This window comes from Scyliorhinus torazame, chromosome 18, assembly GCF_047496885.1.
Source record: "Scyliorhinus torazame isolate Kashiwa2021f chromosome 18, sScyTor2.1, whole genome shotgun sequence".
In the NCBI taxonomy this organism is placed as follows: domain Eukaryota; kingdom Metazoa; phylum Chordata; class Chondrichthyes; order Carcharhiniformes; family Scyliorhinidae; genus Scyliorhinus; species Scyliorhinus torazame.
This window is the reverse complement of record NC_092724.1, coordinates 156,620,919-156,640,319: the sequence shown is the minus strand read 5'-3', so window position 1 is coordinate 156,640,319 and position 19,401 is coordinate 156,620,919. Positions and strand designations below refer to the sequence as shown.

The window sequence follows — 19,401 nt, the reverse complement described above, 5'->3', positions numbered from 1 at the left end:
GTTTGAAATCTATCCCATTTTGCACGGTGTTAGTGCCACAAAATACAAAGGAAGGTATCCTTAGTGTGAAGGTGGGACTTCATCTCCACAAGGACTGTACAGTGGTCACTCTTACCAATGCCACCATGGACAGATGCAGCTTTGATAAGTAGATTGATGAGAACCAGGTCAAGTAATTTTTTTCTCTTGCTGGCTCTTACGCCACCAGTCGGTGGTAATCAACTTGAGGTTTCCCTGCCCAAGTTTGACCCGATGCCAAGAGACTTCATGGGGTCGAGAATCAACTCCCAGGGCAACTCTCTCCCAACTGTACCACTGTGCCGCGACCTCTGGTGGGTCTATCCTGTTGAGAGGATAAGTCATAACCAGGGATGGTGGTGTCTGGGATATTGTCAATAAGGTATCACTGGGTTATTATGTCAGACTAGTATTTGACTAGTCTGTGAGACAGCTCTCTCACTTTTGGCACAAGTCCCCAGATGTTAGTAAGGAGAACTTTGCAGGGCCGACCGGGCTGGCACTTGATCCCATTGTATCTATTCTGATCAACAGTTTGACTTTTGTACTCTGTCTCCATTTACTTCCAAAATTTAATTATTTGAAGAGTAGTCAAAACAGCAAATTAGACTGTATATTACATACTTTGAAAGCTGTTTGTGTTGATAAAAAAATCAGAGGCATAAATATCAACATGAAGGGGACTTATTTACATGATCTTTCACACTCAAGTAACTTTGGTCTCATGGGTGATGAGTATTTGAAGGCGGTGGCCAGGGCAATGATAACAATCTGCTACCACAACACATTAAACCAGGCAAAGTAACATTTCTCATTTAGCAGAAGGGGAATGGAAAACATTGTACGATCCAGTAGATTTAATCAACTGCAGGGCTTTTTAAAACTTTTTTTTCCTCCTTTTTAATAAATTTAGTGTACCCACTTCATTTTTTCCAATTAAGGGGCAATTATTCAGGGCCAATTTAGCGTGGCCAATCCATCTACCCTGCACATCTTTGGGTTGTGGGGGCGAGACCCACGCAAACACTGGGAGAATGTGCAAAGTCCACACGGACAGTGACCTAGAGCCGGGATCGAACCTGGGACCTCGGCGCCGTGAAGCAGCAGGGCTAACCCACTGCGCCACCGTGCTGCCCTTAAAACTTTTTTAAATGGGGAGTTATTTAAGTGTCAACGGTAATAAAGAACATTAAAGAATTTGCTCCTAGAAAAGTCATTAATTTTCTAAAGCGCAAGTTAAAAGCACTGCTGTGTAATCATAGCTACGCCTAATTTAATTTTCAGATGTGACAAAGTTTCTGCAGGTGTTTTTTCAAGCTGTTTTGTGAGAACGTTTCACTGTACCTTACAGTTAGTATTCCTCTCCTGAGATATCTCTCTACAAAGAGCTATTATTTATTATTTACAGTCTACCTTTTCTTTGAATCCTGAAAGTTGCCTGTATGATTGGTATATGGTCTGTGGTATAAACACACGCAATTGCTGATGTGAATGTGTGCAGCTAAATTTCTGGTCGTTCCTATTGCTGCTATCTAAAATTTTACTATAATCACAATCTTTAAAATGAAAAGATCTGGAGAAGACGGTGCAGATATCGGTATCTAATCAAAACTAAAACCATATTCTGTTCCTTCAGTTTTCCTATTCCAATATTTAGGAAATTAATGACAGACCGATATTGCAAATCACGAATGTTCTCCGGGTACAGCACGGTGGCACAGTGGTTAGCACTGCTGCCTCACGACACCGAGAAGTCTGGTTCGATCCCGGCCCGGCACTGTGCGTGTGGAGTTTGCACATTCTCCCCGTGTCTGCGTGGGTTTCACCCCCACAACCCAAAGATGTGCAGGGTAGGGGGATTGGCCACGCTAAATTGTCCCTTAATTGGAAAAATAAACAACACAAAATGCATATACTCCAGCATTGTGGTCCCTCTTCAAATTTGTTGATGTAGATTTTATATAATTTCTCTCGCATGTGATGTGGGTTATATGGAGAATGAGGTGGTTAGTCTTATGATCAATAACATTCAAGTTGAGGCAGTCACCATTTCAGGCCACTGATTTTATTGCACTTTCGTTGCTTTAAACTTGCATGAGTTTGAAGGGCAGTGTTTTTCTTTCAAATTATTTCCATTGCCTGCTCATAACTTTCTTTGTACTTAAGTTTCTAAATCCAGGTTTTACCGTGCAGGGCTTCACTTTTAGGGAAAGAATTCCAGTTGTTTGATTACTGATCCAGTGTAGCACCTCTCAAAAACAAGCATGCTTAAATTCTATCTGACATTCGTACAAATGGCAACAGTTGTGGCCAGGAATTTGCCACCAGAATGACCTGGTTTCAGAGGCTCCAAAGCAGATGCCAGTCCTGAAAATAAGGCCTTAGCAAGAGGTCACGCCGCACCCCGGCAAGAGGTCACGCCGCACCCCAACAAGAGGTCACGCCGCACCCCAACAAGAGGTCACGCCGCACCCCAACAAGAGGTCACGCCGCACCCCAACAAGAGGTCACGCCGCACCCCAACAAGAGGTCACGCCGCACCCCGGCAAGAGGTCACGCCGCACCCCGGCAAGAGGTCACGCCGCACCCCGGCAAGAGGTCACGCCGCACCCCGGCAAGAGGTCACGCCGCACCCCGGCAAGAGGTCACGCCGCACCCCGGCAAGAGGTCACGCCGCACCCCGGCAAGAGGTCACGCCGCACCCCGGCAAGAGGTCACGCCGCACCCCGGCAAGAGGTCACGCCGCACCCCGGCAAGAGGTCACGCCGCACCCCGGCAAGAGGTCACGCCGCACCCCGGCAAGAGGTCACGCCGCACCCCGGCAAGAGGTCACCCCGCACCCCGGCCCGAGGTCACCCCGCACCCCGGCCCGAGGTCACGCCGCACCCCGGCCCGAGGTCACGCCGCACCCCGGCCCGAGGTCACGCCGCACCCCGGCCCGAGGTCACGCCGCACCCCGGCCCGAGGTCACGCCGCACCCCGGCCCGAGGTCACGCCGCACCCCGGCCCGAGGTCACGCCGCACCCCGGCCCGAGGTCACGCCGCACCCCGGCCCGAGGTCACGCCGCACCCCGGCCCGAGGTCACGCCGCACCCCGGCCCGAGGTCACGCCGCACCCCGGCCCGAGGTCACGCCGCACCCCGGCAAGGGACAGCTTCATGCGTGGTACTTGTGGCCAACTTTCCAGAATCAATTTGCTTAGCCATCAAAAGTGCATCCGATGATCTCCTCTGATCTCACAAAGTTCCTGAAGCAGCTTTTCCATCATCTCACAGATGGAAAGATGCCAGTCAAGTGTGAAGATATATTTAACATTTCTGTCCTCAAGTTGAAGTTTTGATTTTCTATGCAACCTTTGAGGTCAGAGGATGCTTTTAAGATTTTGTCCCAACATCAAGTATTTAATGAGCCTGTGATTTCTTTCTAATATTTAGATCTTGCAACAATGGAAGAAAGGATACATCATCGATTCTACAAGAAACTGACAGACTTTGTTGGTGATATGACCAAAATCTTTGACAACTGCCGTTACTATAACCCCAGTGATTCACCGTTTTATCAATGTGCAGAGATTCTAGAATCATTTTTTGTACAGAAACTGAAAACTTTCAAGGCAAACAGGTGAGGTTTCAGTGCTGTTGGTAGGCATGTCATAGTAGCTGTTATTGTTTAAATCTTCTGTTAGTTGGGTATGGTACTTTTTTAAAAAAAATAAATAAATAAAGTTAGAGTACCCAATTAATTTTTTCCAGTTAAGGGGCAATTTAGCGTGGCCAATCCACCCGGCCTGCACATCTTTGGGTTGTGGGGGCGAAACCCATGCAGACACTGGGAGAATGTGCAAACTCCACACGGACAGTGACCCAGAGCCGGGATTCGAACCTGGGACCTCGGCGCCGTGAGGCAACAGGGCTAACCCACTGCGCCACCGCGCTGCCCCGGGGTATGGTACTATTGATGACCGGCACCTTTAGTACTCCAAGTGGGCATCCTTTGTGTGTGAACAATACTGTACTTGGATAAGGCTATTATTCCATTGTCATGCTCTGACATTACTAAGACAATTTAAAGGGTCTTAGTAGCATCATTAATGATGTAATAAAAAGCAGCTTGAGGGCACTGGTCTGAGCTGGGTATGGAACACGCCTTCACTTCTTATTGTCCGCCCTGTGTTCCAGATCAGTCAGATTAATGATTTGGTACTGGATCAGAGTGATTTTTCAATAACACTCTCAAAATGAGAGGTGGTTTTGTGTGTATGAATGTGTCCCATGAACAGAGATCTCGATCACGGCTTGTGTATGAACAGAGATCTCGATCACTGCTTGTGTATGAACAGAGATCTCGATCACGGCTTGTGTATGAACAGAGATCTCGATCACGGCTTGTGTATGAACAGAGATCTCGATCACGGCTTGTGTATGAACAGAGATCTCGATCACGGCTTGTGTATGAACAGAGATCTCGATCACGGCTTGTGTATGAACAGAGATCTCGATCACGGCTTGTGTATGAACAGAGATCTCGATCACGGCTTGTGTATGAACAGAGATCTCGATCACGGCTTGTGTATGAACAGAGATCTCGATCACGGCTTGTGTATGAACAGAGATCTCGATCACGGCTTGTGTATGAACAGAGATCTCGATCACGGCTTGTGTATGAACAGAGATCTCGATCACGGCTTGTGTATGAACAGAGATCTCGATCACGGCTTGTGTATGAACAGAGATCTCGATCACGGCTTGTGTTGAAGCACTTTGGGGAAAGTAAGGAAAATTGAATGGCACCTAAGCTTTGGGTTTCACTTGCAACCTTGTGGAGAGTAAAGACTCTCATCGATAGGGGAACTGAGTTGAGATCAGTTTTCCACTCTTGTCTCCATCCAATGTGAGAAGCTTGTGAACTTCTTTGTCTCTAATAATGAGACCACCAAGCTGAATTTTATTAACGGCTAAGAAGTCCCGTCCCAGGGACCGAAGGCCGGGTTGACCCAGCATTTACCGGCAGCCGTGTCCACTGTCCAATTGAGGATAATGGCCCAGCCTAATCGGCTCGATAGCTTTAGTTGTGGTTACTGCCGAGGCTACATCCTTGATGAGAGGTGATGTTATTTTTCTTTATTACCCGGGCTGGGCACGGCAGCCCCAGCAATCAGTTAGGGAATGGGGCAGGACGGGTGGGAGATGCATCCTCCATCAGCAGTACCAGGTACATTGTTGCCTGGGGGGCCTTCTGTGGGCCATGGAGTGTGGTCATAAAGGGGGCTCTCTCCTCCCAGGAGGCTGCCAGAGTTCACTGGAAGTTTCCCCATGTGGCAGCAAGGGCAAGAGTTGGCCCTTAATTGGCCACTTAACTGACCTAATTAACTCCCTGCTGGCCAGCTGCACCACTGAGATGCCCATTGCTGCTAATACACCTTGTCGGCAGGGTGGTATTGGGCTCTTTTTCCAAAGCTTTCCTCCACAATTGTACCAGCACCCCCAGCCTATCCATTCAGCTACCTCTGCATCTCGAATTTCCACGTTCATTAAGCCATGCTTTCCCCCTCTTAAGTTTGCATCTTTCGCGGAGCTCATCTTGTCCATGTCACTGACCTCCTGGCCCAAGCAATTCCTATAACATTGTTGGCCATCAACTTTGCTTCCTGCCCTCTAGGCTGCCCTGGGTGGCCTGGTGGTTTGCACTGCTGCCTCAGTGCCAGGGACCCGGGTTTGATTTTGACCTTGGGTGACTGTGTATCATTCTCCCTGTGACTGTGTGGGGTTTTTCCTCCGGGTGCTCTGGTTTCCTCCCACAATCCAAAGATGTGCAGGTTAGGTGGAATGGCCATGTTAAATCCCCCTAGGTGTTCAAAGGTTAGGTGGGTTTCGGGGATATGGAGTTGGAGTGGGCCGCTCTTTCAGAGGGTATGTGCAGACATGATGGGCCAAACGGCGGCCTCCTGCACAGTAGGGATACAAGGTTAGCTGACATTATAAATGGCGATCTCCTCTGGTAATGCCCCTCTCTCTTTAAATCTGCCATTACCTCCCCCCTCAAACAACCATCTTAATTCCTCTGTCAAAATTAAAGCTCCAACTCCAACCTCCTTGTCCTCTCTCAGGTTCTTGAACGCATTTGCACCTTCTAACTTTATATCCCAACTTTTTCACTATGTTTGAAACTGTCCAATTAGGTTTCTGCCCCTTCAAACTGTATTGAAACAGTCTTAATCAAAGTCATAAACGATATGGTCTCGGGCAGCACGGTGGCCCAGTTATTAGCACTGCTGCCTCACGGCGCTGAGGACCCAGGTTCGATCCTGGCTCTGGGTTACTTTCCGTGTGGAATTTTCACATTCTCCCCGTGTCTGTATGGGTCTTATCACCACAACCCAAAGATGTGCAGGGTAGGTGAAATTGGACATTGCTAAATTGCCCCTTAATTGGAAAAAGAAAAGAATTGGATACTCTAAATTTATTTAATAAAAAATACATAAATGTTATGCTCTGTGACCATGACAAACTATCCCTCCTCATCCTTTTCTGCAGCCTTTAACACGACTGACTATATCATTCTCTTTTTTTAAAATGTTTTTTAATTTATGACAGATGAATCTTTGCTTCATATCGTTCCATCTTCCAATTGCGGCCACCCTAACCGAGGTTATGAATAATTTACATCACTTTGCTATACAAGTGGTAAAAATGTATATTAGTGTTATCAAGCATATACAGAGAACATTGGAAAAACAAACAAAACACATGGAATAAATTAATGAGATGGAAACAAAAATATGACAGCAAAAACAGGTGGTCTATTGACATGCCGTTTGTAGATAGGCGATGGCTTCATTTTCTGTGCCCTTTTTACTACGCATTTATTGATTTTATTTGGCACAACCATGTTTTGGTGCCTGCACCACTCAGATCATTGTGGTGCAGGTGCTCCTTTTTCTCTCCTCTCCAGCCCCCCCCCCCCCCCCCCCCCCCAACCACCCCCGTCCCAGTTGCTGATCACAGTCTGGTCTTCGAAGAGGTTGGTGAATTGTTTCCATGTATGGTGGATCTTTCATCTGACCCCCTAATTGCAAATGTTATTTTGTCCCACTTTCGGGACTCTGCTAAATTGGAGAGCCAGTCTGAGGCTCTGGCTGGTGTTGCTGACCTCCAAACAAGCAGAAGTCTCTGCCAGACAATCAGGGAAGCGAAGGCCAGGGCGTCGGCTCCTCTCCCCATAAAGAGCTTTGGATGACCTGAAACCCTGAAGATTACTGCTGAAGGGCATGGCTCCATGTTTACCCCCACCAGTCTGGACATGGCCTCGAAGAAGACAGTCCAGAACATGTGGGTGTGGTTGGCCGGAATCCCCTGAAACCGCTCACATCTATCCTCCACCTCCGGAAGAGCCTGCTCATGTGTGTCCTGGTTGGGTGCACCCTGTGCACCACCTTTAGCTGCTTAGACTCAGCCCTGCACATGAGTTGACCCTGTGCAGAGCTTCAATCCAGGGTCCTTCCCCTATCTTCATGCCCAGCCCCTCGTTCCATTTTTCTGCTTCTCTTCCAGTGGTCCGTCCGTATATTTCGCCACATTTTCTGCCCCCTAGCAAGTCTGGTGCTGGTAGTTTATCCAGTGGGGTATGTCCGGGTATCTGGAGGAACGTTGTGGTCTCCTTGCAGAGGCAGTCTCACAACTGCAAGTCCCGAAGCGTGTTCCCTTTTGGCAGCATGAGCTCCTCTGTCAGCTCCCCAGGGTCGCTACTCTACCGTCCACGTGCATGTCCCTCACTGTCAGTAACCCCTCTGTCTGATCCTGCCCCTTCCAGGATCCCGTTAACCATTGCAAATCGTCAACCTGTGTTCGTCACCGTGTTTGTCACTGAAAACGCTACTTTTTTGTTAAATAGTATGGCCACACACTCGCCCCTTGCCCTTGTTTCGAAGCACGTCTGATACGTCTGTCCCACCCGGCTTTTCCTTGCCTTCAGTTGGCCCTGCAAGGCAGGGTTCCCCTTAGATCTTGGGCCATCCAAGATGGCCACCATCACGTTCCTCTTTCCAGCCACCTCCACTCGCGACCTGTTGTAAACCAGCATTCTACCCTCTTTCTCTTTCTCTCTCTCTCCTCTCTCTTTCTCCCCCCCCCCCCCTTCCTGGCTCCCCACATGCCACGCCCCTTATCCTCCACTCCCCAGTTTGTTGCTCTCCCCCAGCTTCCTGGCTAGGTGCTCCCTCCTATCAGGAGGTGCTTCGTGGCCCCCCCTCTTCTACTCCTGTTCCCGTGCACTAGCTTGCTCGGCTAGTGTAGTGGACCCACCCCGAGAACCGGGTTCTATTGTAACTTCCCCGTGTGATCCTCACCTCTCTTTCACCCCCCATATCCCCAAGAACATTTACCCCTTGCCCCCCATGGATCCTTAAAGTCCACATTGGGTTCATTGTGCCTCACTGCTTCCTCCTGAGCTCGGTCTTTCTGACAAACACTTTTGGTCCTCCCGCAAGTCAAATTAGTGTTCTTTGCCCCCAGTATGTGGCCCAAAGTCTGGCCGGGTACAGTATGCCCAGTCTGACCGGGTACAGCTTGGCAGAGTACAACATGCTGAACTGCACCTTGCTCTTAAATGGCGTAGTTTTGGCCGTGTTAAATCTTGTTGGAGCTTGGCCAGGTCGGCTCCAATGTCCTGGTACAAGCGAATGTTGTGTCCTTTCCACTTGCACGACTGCATGTTCTGCACACACCTCAGAATCTGATCTTTATCCTGGAATCTGTGGAGCCTCGCTATCATTGACCATGGTGGTTCCCCTGACTTGGGTCTCTGTCGGAGCGGCCTGTGCGCCTGTCTACCTCCGGGGTTTGGTGAAGCCCTCCTCCCTGACCAGCATTCCGGATATCGAGGGCACAAACTCTGTCCGGTTCCTCCCTTCCATGCCGTCCGGTAGCCTGGCGATCTGCATGTTCTGTCAGCAGGACCTGTTTTCTTGGGCATCAACCTTCCCCTTCAGTGCCTTCTGGGTTGTGACCAACCTTGGCACCTCAGCTTTGAGTGAGAATGGCCGTTCCCCCGGTCTGTGGCTGCCTTTTCTAGGTCCTGCACCGTTGCCTCTTGGGCCACCATTTCCACTCCACTTTGTCCATTGCCTCCTTTATGGGACCAACTGGGCTTCTATTGCTGACCCCACCACCCCATGAGGTCCTCTTCTGTGTTTCTGGAGTTCCGTTGTGATGAACGCCATCAGCTTCTCCATCATTGCATGGGCTGGCGATCCCATTGGGTTCACCATGCTTAGTTCTGGACCCTCAGGGGTCGAGGTTTTCCTTTCCCTGCTCTTACTGTTTTTGCGGCCTGATTGCTGGATCGTCGGCATCCTGGTTGATTAAGCGGAGCACGGGGGGTTCATCTAGGGGAACCTTTTGCACTTTTGGTGGTCGTTTGACGGGTTAAAAAGTGTGATCAGAAGTTCCGAAGAGAGAGCCACCTTTCGTTCGACTGTTCAGTCATGTCCGCCACTGGCCATCCTCTTCTGCCACCTCGTCTCCTCCGTCCATCTGATCCATAGGCCTTCACTTTGGTTCCTCTCTTACCTACCCAGTTATTGCCAGAGAATCTCTTGCAATGACTTCTATCCACCCTTGCAACATTAAGCGTCAAGCCCCACAAGAATATATCCTTGGCCCCTTTCTCATCTCCTTGCAGCTCCTTGACAGCATCACCCAAAGACACTTCATCAGATTTCGCAAGTAACTGACCCTCAGGCTCTGCCACTGCTGTTTATCCCTTAGCCTGAGTCCCCCTTCCTTGGGCTCTGATTGTGATCCTATGAAGTATCTTGTATAATTTCCTAAATTAAAGGTGCTAAATAAATACAGGCCGTTGTAAAATTATGCCATTCTCCATTAATTTCCAACAAAAACGCATGAGAATTACATCTGATTATCTTTCATTGTATTCTAATGAGCATATTTTCCCTTTGCTTTGGCAAATTACGATTGATTATTGCTTTGATAACCACATTAAAGGGGGGGGGGCAGAGGAGTCTTTTAATGTCTTTTTGAAAATAAATTTAGTACCCTTTATTCCAATTTTTTTCCAATTAAGGGGCAATTTAGCACCAGTCCACCTACCCTGGTTTGGGTTGTGGGGGTGAGGCACATGCAGACAGGACGAGAATGTGCAGTGTCTTTTAATGTCAACCATCAAAATGACTTATTATTTTTCTAGGAAAATAATAATTTAACACCTTTTTGAGAAGAAAAATTGCAAGCAGAAATATAGAATTGCAGATTCTTTGATAATACTAATCAAGTGCATTTTTTTGAGGTGTTCAATATTTTATAAACCTAAGAATACTAAAATGTGCCATTTTCTGTTCTGTAGGTCTCATTCCTAACAGATTACACTCTACTGCGTAGATTGCAGCACTCTCTCGACTTCAAACAATGAACAAAAGCGTACAAAGCGGGAATAACAGGAATCGCATTCAGAGTGCAGCGAGATGAAGTTGATGCCACCAGAGGCAGATATACTTGGTCGGGTTTTCCTGACTGACTGACCTTAACCAGCACTGTTATTCAAGCACCAATCAGTTCACTGATTTGGATAAAGCCCCATTCTGTTTGTTAGAAGCTAAAAGGGAGAGTTTAAAAGAAGAGGAGAAGGAAGGAATTTTTTTTTTTTTTTAAACGTAAAAGAAACCACCTTTTACCAGCCCTGTTTGACTGTCGCATCCTCCTCGCCTGACATGGGGTGGGAAGCACGAAGCATCCTGTCCGCTCTTGTTATGACAAGGGGCTGGCTTCAGTTTTCCCAGCAAAATTCATCCCACAGTTCTTCAGTGAAGAAGCTGGCTGCAAGCTGTCTATAATGAAACAAACATGTTTAAATTTGACAGCTGTATTTATTTATTACTGAGAAAAGATGAAGCTTTCTTTTTTAGAATCTGCTGCCCTTGTTTGTCAACTAATTATGTGCTTTTTTTCTTATTGATATAAAAAGACCCAACTTGCAGATAAGTTGGTCTTTTTTTATGTAATTGCTGTAGGTAACGGTGAGTGATAACCCTTGATCCTTTCTTTCTTTGAAAGGAGTTGTTTCACATGCACGCGCGCGCACGCACACACACAGACACACGCGAGCACAGCAGAAGAATGGGATCCAGCAGGAAGTTTTCTTTTCCTAATCAATCTGACTGAACTGGAGCTCCACGTGACCACTGGCTGAGCAGTCGGCAGCATTGGTTTCCGGGTTGGACTGCCGTGGTGGCAATGGGGCAGCACCAGAAAACTATCAATCACTCTGCAGAAATTTGATAGACTGAAATAAACGGTGTGTACTGAAGTTATCTTGTATGTAAACATTTCGTCAGATGCTGATTTTTTTTTTTTGTTTTTTTGTATTAAGGTTCAGAAATATTGATGTATATGAAAACAATAAATGGAGGAAACCATTATCTCCCACTGAGAAAATCCGCAAGTGTTTCTGTATGTGCTTAAAATTACCCATTTGTGAGACTTCAGGTCTCTCCCAAGAATTCTAACTAAGGAAATAAAAATTTGGAAAAGGTGCAAGGACACTTTAAATTTGAAATGCTGCATATTGTATGCATTTGTATTGAGTTTTTTTTTAAAAGGGGAAACTATGGACTAACTCTCGAGTTGTGAAATACTGCACATCTCATCACCACATCACAGTATTTCTGTACTATTTATTCATATCTACGAATTTATTCGTTTTGAGTAATGTTGCAAAAAAAATTCTTTCCTACCTGTAGGCAATAGATTGCTATCTATGTTTTTAACAAATTGTGGCAACTATGAAGAGTAATTCTTTTGTACTTGATAGGACATTTCATCCTAGACAATAAAGTAATGTTTTTGACATCAACTTTGGTGTCATCTTTTTATCACGTTAAAAGGGTGTATAAATCTGGGACATTTTTGCATTTAATATTTATTAATGGCAATTTGGCGAAAGGCTGTCAATAGTTTACCCTGGCTGTGTGTTAGAAACCAAGAGGCAAAGAAAAAATTTGAGACCAGTTCTTCGGTTTAACCTTGAAGTGCTGAAGTTCAGAATGGTAAGAAAATAGTTTTCCTTGTTATTTCCGTCAGATATGTTGAGAGTACCTTGCTTCTTTGAGCAAGCTATTTATACTTTTTTAGAAAACCTTCTCAGAACAAGAGAATAATTGCAATACATGTTGTCCTCCATATCTGGAAGGACAGATGCTAAACTAAATATAAATTTAAATCCTCAAAGTGTTTTGCGGCTGTGTGCCTCACTGTTCTTCTGTTGGAAGTTCTGATTTAATGAACAAACTGATTGGGAACTTCCATTAAAATATTGTCCCTGGGGCAGCATGGTGGCACAGTGGTTAGCACTGCTGCCTCACGGCGCCGAGGTCCCAGGTTCGATCCTGCTCTGGGTCACTGTCCATGTGGAGTTTGCACATTCTCCCCGTGTTTGCGTGAGTTTCGCCCCCACAGCCCAAAGATGTGCAGGGTAGGTGGATTGGCCACGCTAAATTGCCCCTTAATTGGAAAAAAAATAATTGGGTATTCAGTTGGCAGTTCGGAAGGCAAATGGATTCTTCGCATTCATGTCGAGAGGGCTAGAATACAAGACCAGGAATTGGGTATTCTTAAAAACAAAAAAATTATTTTTTAAATATTGTCTCTGAGGGGTGGCATGTGGTGCAGTGGTTAGCTCTGGGACTACGGCGCTGAGGACTAGGGTTCGAATCCCGGCCCTGGGTCACTGTCGTGTGGAGTTTGCACATAAGACCATAAGACCTAGGAGCAGAATTAGGCCACTCAGCCCATCGCGTCTGCTCCGCCATTCAATCATGGCTGATCTTTTCTCATCCCCATTCTCCTGCCTTCTCCCCAATACCCCTGATCCCCTTATTAATCAAGAACCTATCTATCTCTGCCTTAAAGACACTCAGTGATTTGGCCTCCACAGCCTTCTGCGGCAAAGAGTTCCACAGATTCACCACCCTCTGGCTGAAGAAATTCCTCCTCTTAATCTGTTTTAAAGGATAGTCCCTTTAATCTGAAATGGTGTCCTCTGGTTCTAGTTTTTCCTACAAGTGGAAACATCCTCTTCACATCCACTCTATCCAGGCCTTGCAGAATCCTGTAAGTTTCAAAAATGTCCCCGCTCATCCTTCTAAACTCCAACAAGTACAGCCCCAGAGTCCTCAACCGTTCTTCATATGACAAGTTCTTCATTCCAGGGATCATTCTTGTGAACCCCCTCTGGGCCCTTTCCAAGGCCGGCACATCCTTCCTTAGTTACGGGGCCCAAAACTGCTCACAATACTCCAAATGGAATCTGACCCCATTAGAGCAGCACGGTAGCATAGTGGTTAACGCAATTGCTTCACAGCTTCAGGATCCCAGGTTCGATTCCTGGCTTGGGTCACTGTCTCTGCGGAGTCTGCAGATTCTCCCTGTGTGATCGTGGGTTTCCTCCCACAGTCCAAAGATGTGCAGGTTAGGTGGATTGGCCATGCAAAATTGCCCTTAGTGTCCAAAATTGCCCTTAGTGTTGGGTGGGATACTGGGTTGTGGGGATAGGGTGGAGGTGTGGGGTTAGGTAGGGTGCTTTTTCCAAGAGCCGGTGCAGACTCAACAGGTCGAATGGCCTCCTTTTGCACTGTAAATTCTACGAAATCTACGAGAAGTACATCCCTGGTCTTGTATTCTAGCCCTCTTGACATGAATGCTAAATTTGGACATTCTCCCATGTCTGTGTGGGCTTCACCCCCACAGCTCAAGGATGTGCAGGTTAGGTGGATTGGCCACGCTAAATTGCCCCTTAATTGGAAAAAAAATAATTGGGTATTCTAAATTTTTTAATATATAAAAAAATACTGTCCCCGAATTTGCCCAGCACCCTGGTGCAGGCCTGAATCTATGCAGGCCAGAAGATTTAAGCTTGGATGGCATGTCTGAACAGGAGCAGCAGCTGGGGTGTTGCAAACAGCCTCTGAACCTGTAGAGGGGAGCTGAAGCATTCCCTGTACTGATTCCAGTACAGATTTTGTGATCACCTTGCAGCAAAGGACTCAAAATACAAAGCCACTGCCCAACCCCATTTGGATATTTTTGGAAGTAAACAACCCCTGCCTAAAAGAGTAGACTTGGTTTTGAAGATTGATTTTGTCGCTTAGTAGACAACAACCCTTTCTGGTCCACGTTCAGAATTGCTCTGCTGATTCCAATCAAAATGCCAAGCCAGCCCAGGCATCCAGCCTTTTTCATTGCTGTATGCTAATTGGGGATGGTCCAACAAGATAAATGTTATTGCAGCCTTCGTACTGATCTAACTTAGCTGTAATTTCTATTTCAAATACCTTTAGCTCCTTTGTTGTTTCTATTTCCTGCCCCCACCCCAATTGCTTCCTTGTAAATTTTGAAAGTAGTCAATGCAGTTTAATTTTTATTTCGACCCATACAATTTAAAAAAAAAAAAAAAAAATTTTTTTTTTTTTTTTAAAGACCCCTAACCAATCCTACACACTAGAATAAATTTTAAGGGGGTTTCAGTAATTCCGACAAGCCTGTAAAGTCTCAACAGTTTATTTCTTTTTTTATAAATTTAGGGTACCCAATTCATTTTTTCCAATTAAGGGGCAATTTCGCGTGGCCAATCCACCTACCCTGCACATCTTTGGGTTGGTGGGGGTGAAACCCGTGCAAACTCCACACGGACAGTGACCCAGAGCTGGGATCAAACCTGGGACCTTGGTGCCATGAGGCAGCAATGCTAACCACTGCACCAACGTGCTGCCCTCAACAGTTTATTTTGCCCATTTTCCAACAAAGTTTGTTTTAAGTCACCTTTTTAAAAAATCTTTATTAGTCTCACAAGTAGGCTTACATTAACCCTACAATGAAGTTACAATGAAAATCCCCGAGTCCGGCGCCTGTTCGGGTGCACTGAGGGAGAATTTGGAATGTCCAATTCACCTAACAAGCACGTCATTCGGGATTTGTGGGAGGAAACTGGAGCACCTGGAGGAAGCCCTCGCAGACACAGAGAACGTGCAGACTCCGCACAGACAGTAACCCTAGCTGGGAATTGAACCCGGGTCCACGGAGCTGTGAAGCAACAGTGCTAACCACCGTGCTGCCCATATGTATTCTGCATCTAAGGTGTCATGAATAAGATGGGTAAAGTGTCTAATCCCTGACTTGCCTACCCACCTCTCTCCTAGATGTGGTTAAATAGCATATTACCCACTGTTTCTGAGTTAAACAACTTGGGATGTGAACCTCGAGGTGGGAGTTTGGCTACATTTAGTGTATCTTTCCCAAAAACCTCGAAGCTTAAACATGCGAAGTACAGTTTAGGGGTGAAATCAGAAACACTATTCTACACAGAGTGGAGTGGAAATCTGGAGTTCCCTTTACCCTAAGAAAAGTGCTGTAAGTTGTCAAGTGTAATTTTGAAGACCAAGATTAATAGATTTTTCTTGGGTAAAGGTATTGAGGGATGTGAATCAAAGGTGGGTTGGGTAAATGGAGTTGAGATGCAATTCAAGCGGTGTCGGATTGAGTGGCTGATTAGGCGCATTCCTGTTCCTACCTAGAATGTATTTTATGTTCTTGGCAAGTGAGTGATGCTGGCAGGTGGTGTGTATTGTCCAGCCGCATTTTGCCATGCGAGCATGTAAGAGTCAACCACAGAGTATGGGTCTGGGCCTGGAGAGATGTCCGGTTCCTTCCTCGAAGGACTGTGAACTACTTGTTCTTGTTTTTAAGCAATTAATACCTTTCATTGTCATTTTCTGCTGCTATCCCACAATTTCATGGATTTATTTAATTCGGTCTCATAACCCTGCCATATTGGGAATTGGACTTGTCTGAGGACTGCAAGTGCAGCAGCATAACAACCAGACCAGACCACCATATTTGTTTGTGGGTTTCATACGAGTATCCTCCCACTGTAAGTACTTGCACAGTATGTATTTTATGCCCTTGCAATGTTCTGTTAATACCTGTTGCTGTTTGTAATATATATATAAATGAGCACAGATGCATAGGATCAGTTCCCAGCCTTTCCTAACTTGTGTGATTTGATCACCACGGAATAGAGAAAAAAGATGCCACTGATTTCTGACCTTGATTAATTGACTCTGCTTGAGAAATGCACCCAAATTTATGAAACAGAATCATGGCAGGAAATAACCATGATCCATCTAATTTTCCTTTGGCTGTCCAATGTTAGAATCAAAATTCTTTTCCCTTCCTTAGTAAGTCACGCAAACAATTCTCGTGATAAATTACTTCTGTCTAAATCAAATATCTCTGAGACTTATTTTTATTATTTTTCCACTTTCCCCCTACCACCACCTCAACTCGGTAGCCTTCTCTTTGTGTCTTGGTTCTTGAGGTAGAATGCAACATGAGGAATTATAGACTGTTAGTGGATAGTTCACACAAATCAGTAGCACAGGCCCAGGAAGAGATAATGAACCGATAGAAGAATCTGTACAACTCTAGTCACTGCACTACAGTAGAGCTACTATAGGCAGTGCAGAAAATGTACTCCAATTAATCGCTAGTTTATAACATTGGAGATGTGACGAGAGGTTGAAAAGCCCTAGGATTGTTCAGACTTTTCGCAACATTCTCCTCCCCCGGCCACCCGCAGCATCCTCCAATCGGTCACAGCATATGCATGTAAATTGGTCACTTGATTGAGCCCCCATTGAGGGGGGTTGGGAGGGTGTGGGAAATACGGTGGAGAACTGACTAAATATTATAAAGCTTGTTTCCACTCAAGCTTACGAGCAAGCTCTTTAATACACGGGCTCTTTTTGTTGCAAAGAATGCACACAAGGACTACAATGAATCGTTTCAAGCCTCAATTGAAAAATGCTTTATTGGCGTCAATTTTCATTTGACGTGAACTACTGTTCCCAACAGATATCGGATATAATTTTCTTTGATCTTGATGAGTTTGAAAGATGAATCCCACAAGGTGTAATAATTTCTGGGATTGTAACTGCTCAAATGTTTTAAATCACTTTAATAGCGATGGAGGAAATGGGGGTCATAACCTCGAGCTTTTTATCCACTGGAAGGTTAGATGTGATGGTAAGGGTCACTAACTGCACATTTAAGGGAACATGATCCCAAATTCTCCCTCTGATAATTGAGAATCTAACCAAACCCTCCTGTTGCTGGATTAGTGCCATGAAGCAGCAAAGATTTAAAGAGAAATCCAACTTTCAGTTAATTGACACAATGGAAAAAATGGCATGAAAGTAAATGAGCTAGTGGTCCACAGAAATTAAAATCTCAACGCAAAATTGACTACCCATGTTGAAATTAAAATTACTTTGAACCTTTGGGTATCAGGCATACACAGGTATGTGACTTCTAGGGCGCACGGTGGTGCAGTGGTTAGCACTGCTGCCTCACAGCGCTGAGGACCCAGGTTGGATCCCGGTCCCGGGCCACTCTCCGTGTGGAGTTTGCATATTCTCCCTGTGTCTGCGTGGGGATCACCCCCACAACCCAAAACGCTGTGCAGGGTAGGTGGATTGGCTATGCCACATTGCCCCTTAATTGGAATTTTAAAAAACATTAGATACTCTAAATTTAAAAGCTACGTGGCTTACTTGTAATGGGACATTAGTTATTAACCCAGTTACATCGAACAGGACCACCACCTTGGAATTAAAAGCAAGAGGGGGAAGAAGTGAATTTAATTGGCACGTTCTGCCCATTTTAAGATGCAGCCAGTGATTGTCCTTTTCTCCGTGGTGTATAGACATCCACCTTGGGTTGCTCCATTTTTAGTTTCATAGTCAAAAGATTAGTTGCATTTATACAATTTTTGTACAAAATACACTTGTGTCTCCAATGTCCTTTATATGGTTGTATGCATTCGTTTTTCCCATTGGTTTACCAGTCTTATCAAAATGTTTTAATAAGGAATAACACAACTGCTTCATGGATAATACCTCAGCCAGAGGTTATTGTTCCCGGATTCTTGTTGTACAGTATTGCTATTTGACCACACAGCCCGCTTGCTCAATTCTACCACATGACATCTGAAGGAAATTAGGGTAAACGTGGAACAAGCATGCAAATAACTTCTTTAAAAATTATTTCACCGGATGGGAGAGCCACTGCCATTTATTGCCCATCTCTAGTTGCTCTTGAGATGGTGGCGGTGAGCCTTCTTCTTGAACACCATATGGTGTAGGTACACCCACAGTGCAGTTAGGAATTCCAGAGTTTTGACCTGTGACATTGAAGAAACGGCAATGCCGTTCCAAATTAAGATGGGGTCTGGCTTAGAGGGAAACTTGTAGGTTGTGGTGTTCCTGAGAATTTTTAATTGGTCGAGATCCTGGCTTTGGAAGGTGCTAAGGAACCTTGGTGAGTTGCTGCAGTATCTTGTAGGTTGTATCGCACTACTGCCACTGTGCGTTGGTGATGGAGGGAGTGAATGTTTAAGGTCGATAATAGGGTGCCAATCAAGCAGGCTGTTTTGTCCTGGGTGGTGTGAAACGTATTGAATTTTTTTTAGAACTGCACTCATCGAGACAGATGGAAGAGTATTCCATCACACTCTTGTAGATGGTGGACAGACTTTGAGGAGTTGGGAGGTGAGTTACTCGCCGCAGGATTCCCAGCCTCTGACCTACTCTTGTAGCCACAGTATTTATATGGCTGGTCCAGTTAAGTTTCTCATCAGTGGTTAACCCCAGGGTGTTGATAGTAGAGGGTTCAAAGATGGTAATGCTGCAGAATGTCAAAGGAACATTGTGAAATTCTCTCTTTGTTGGATATTGTCATTGACTGGCACTTGTGTGGTGCAAATGTAACTTGCCATTTATTAACCCAAGCCTAAATGTTGTCCATGTCTTGCTGTATGACTGCTTCAGGATCTGCGGAGTCGCAACTGGTGCTGGACATTGAGCAATCATGAGCGAACATCTCAACTTCTGACTTTGTGATGGAGCAGCTGAGGTGGTTGGACTCAGGGCACTACCCTGAGGAATTCCTGCAGTGATGTACTAGGATGGAGATGATCGATGTCCAACAAGCACAACCATCTTCTTTTGTGCTAGATACGATTCTCACCTCTTTAAATTCAGGACATTTGCCCATGTTTAGACGAAGGCCATAATGAGGTCGGAAATCTACCCTGACAGGGTGCAAACTGAATGTCAATCAGCAAGTTATTTTTGCAAAGTGCCACTTGATAGCTCTGTTAATGACTCCTTTTGTCACTTTGCTGATGTTCGAGGGGCATAGTGGTTAGCACTGTTGCTTCACAGTGCCATGGTCCCAGGTTCGATTCCCGGAGTGGGTTACTGTTTGTGCGGAGTCTGCACGTTCTCCCCGTGTCTGCGTAGGTTTCTTCCGGACTCTC

The 19,401-nt window shown here is 45.7% G+C and overlaps 1 protein-coding gene across 11 annotated transcripts in view; it reads left to right on the top strand.

The window, feature by feature from the left end:
* The window catches only part of bptf (bromodomain PHD finger transcription factor), a 194,879-nt gene extending 182,996 nt beyond the window's left edge, over positions 1-11,883 (top strand). For all 11 annotated transcript variants that reach the window (XM_072483721.1, XM_072483720.1, XM_072483722.1 and 8 more), the window contains 2 exons: positions 3,453-3,639; positions 10,378-11,883. In XM_072483721.1, coding sequence (XP_072339822.1) covers positions 3,453-3,639; positions 10,378-10,390 — 200 coding nt within the window. In that variant the 3' untranslated portion in view covers positions 10,391-11,883. The remainder of the gene's footprint in view (positions 1-3,452; positions 3,640-10,377) is intronic.
* The last annotated feature ends 7,518 nt before the right edge of the window (positions 11,884-19,401 follow it).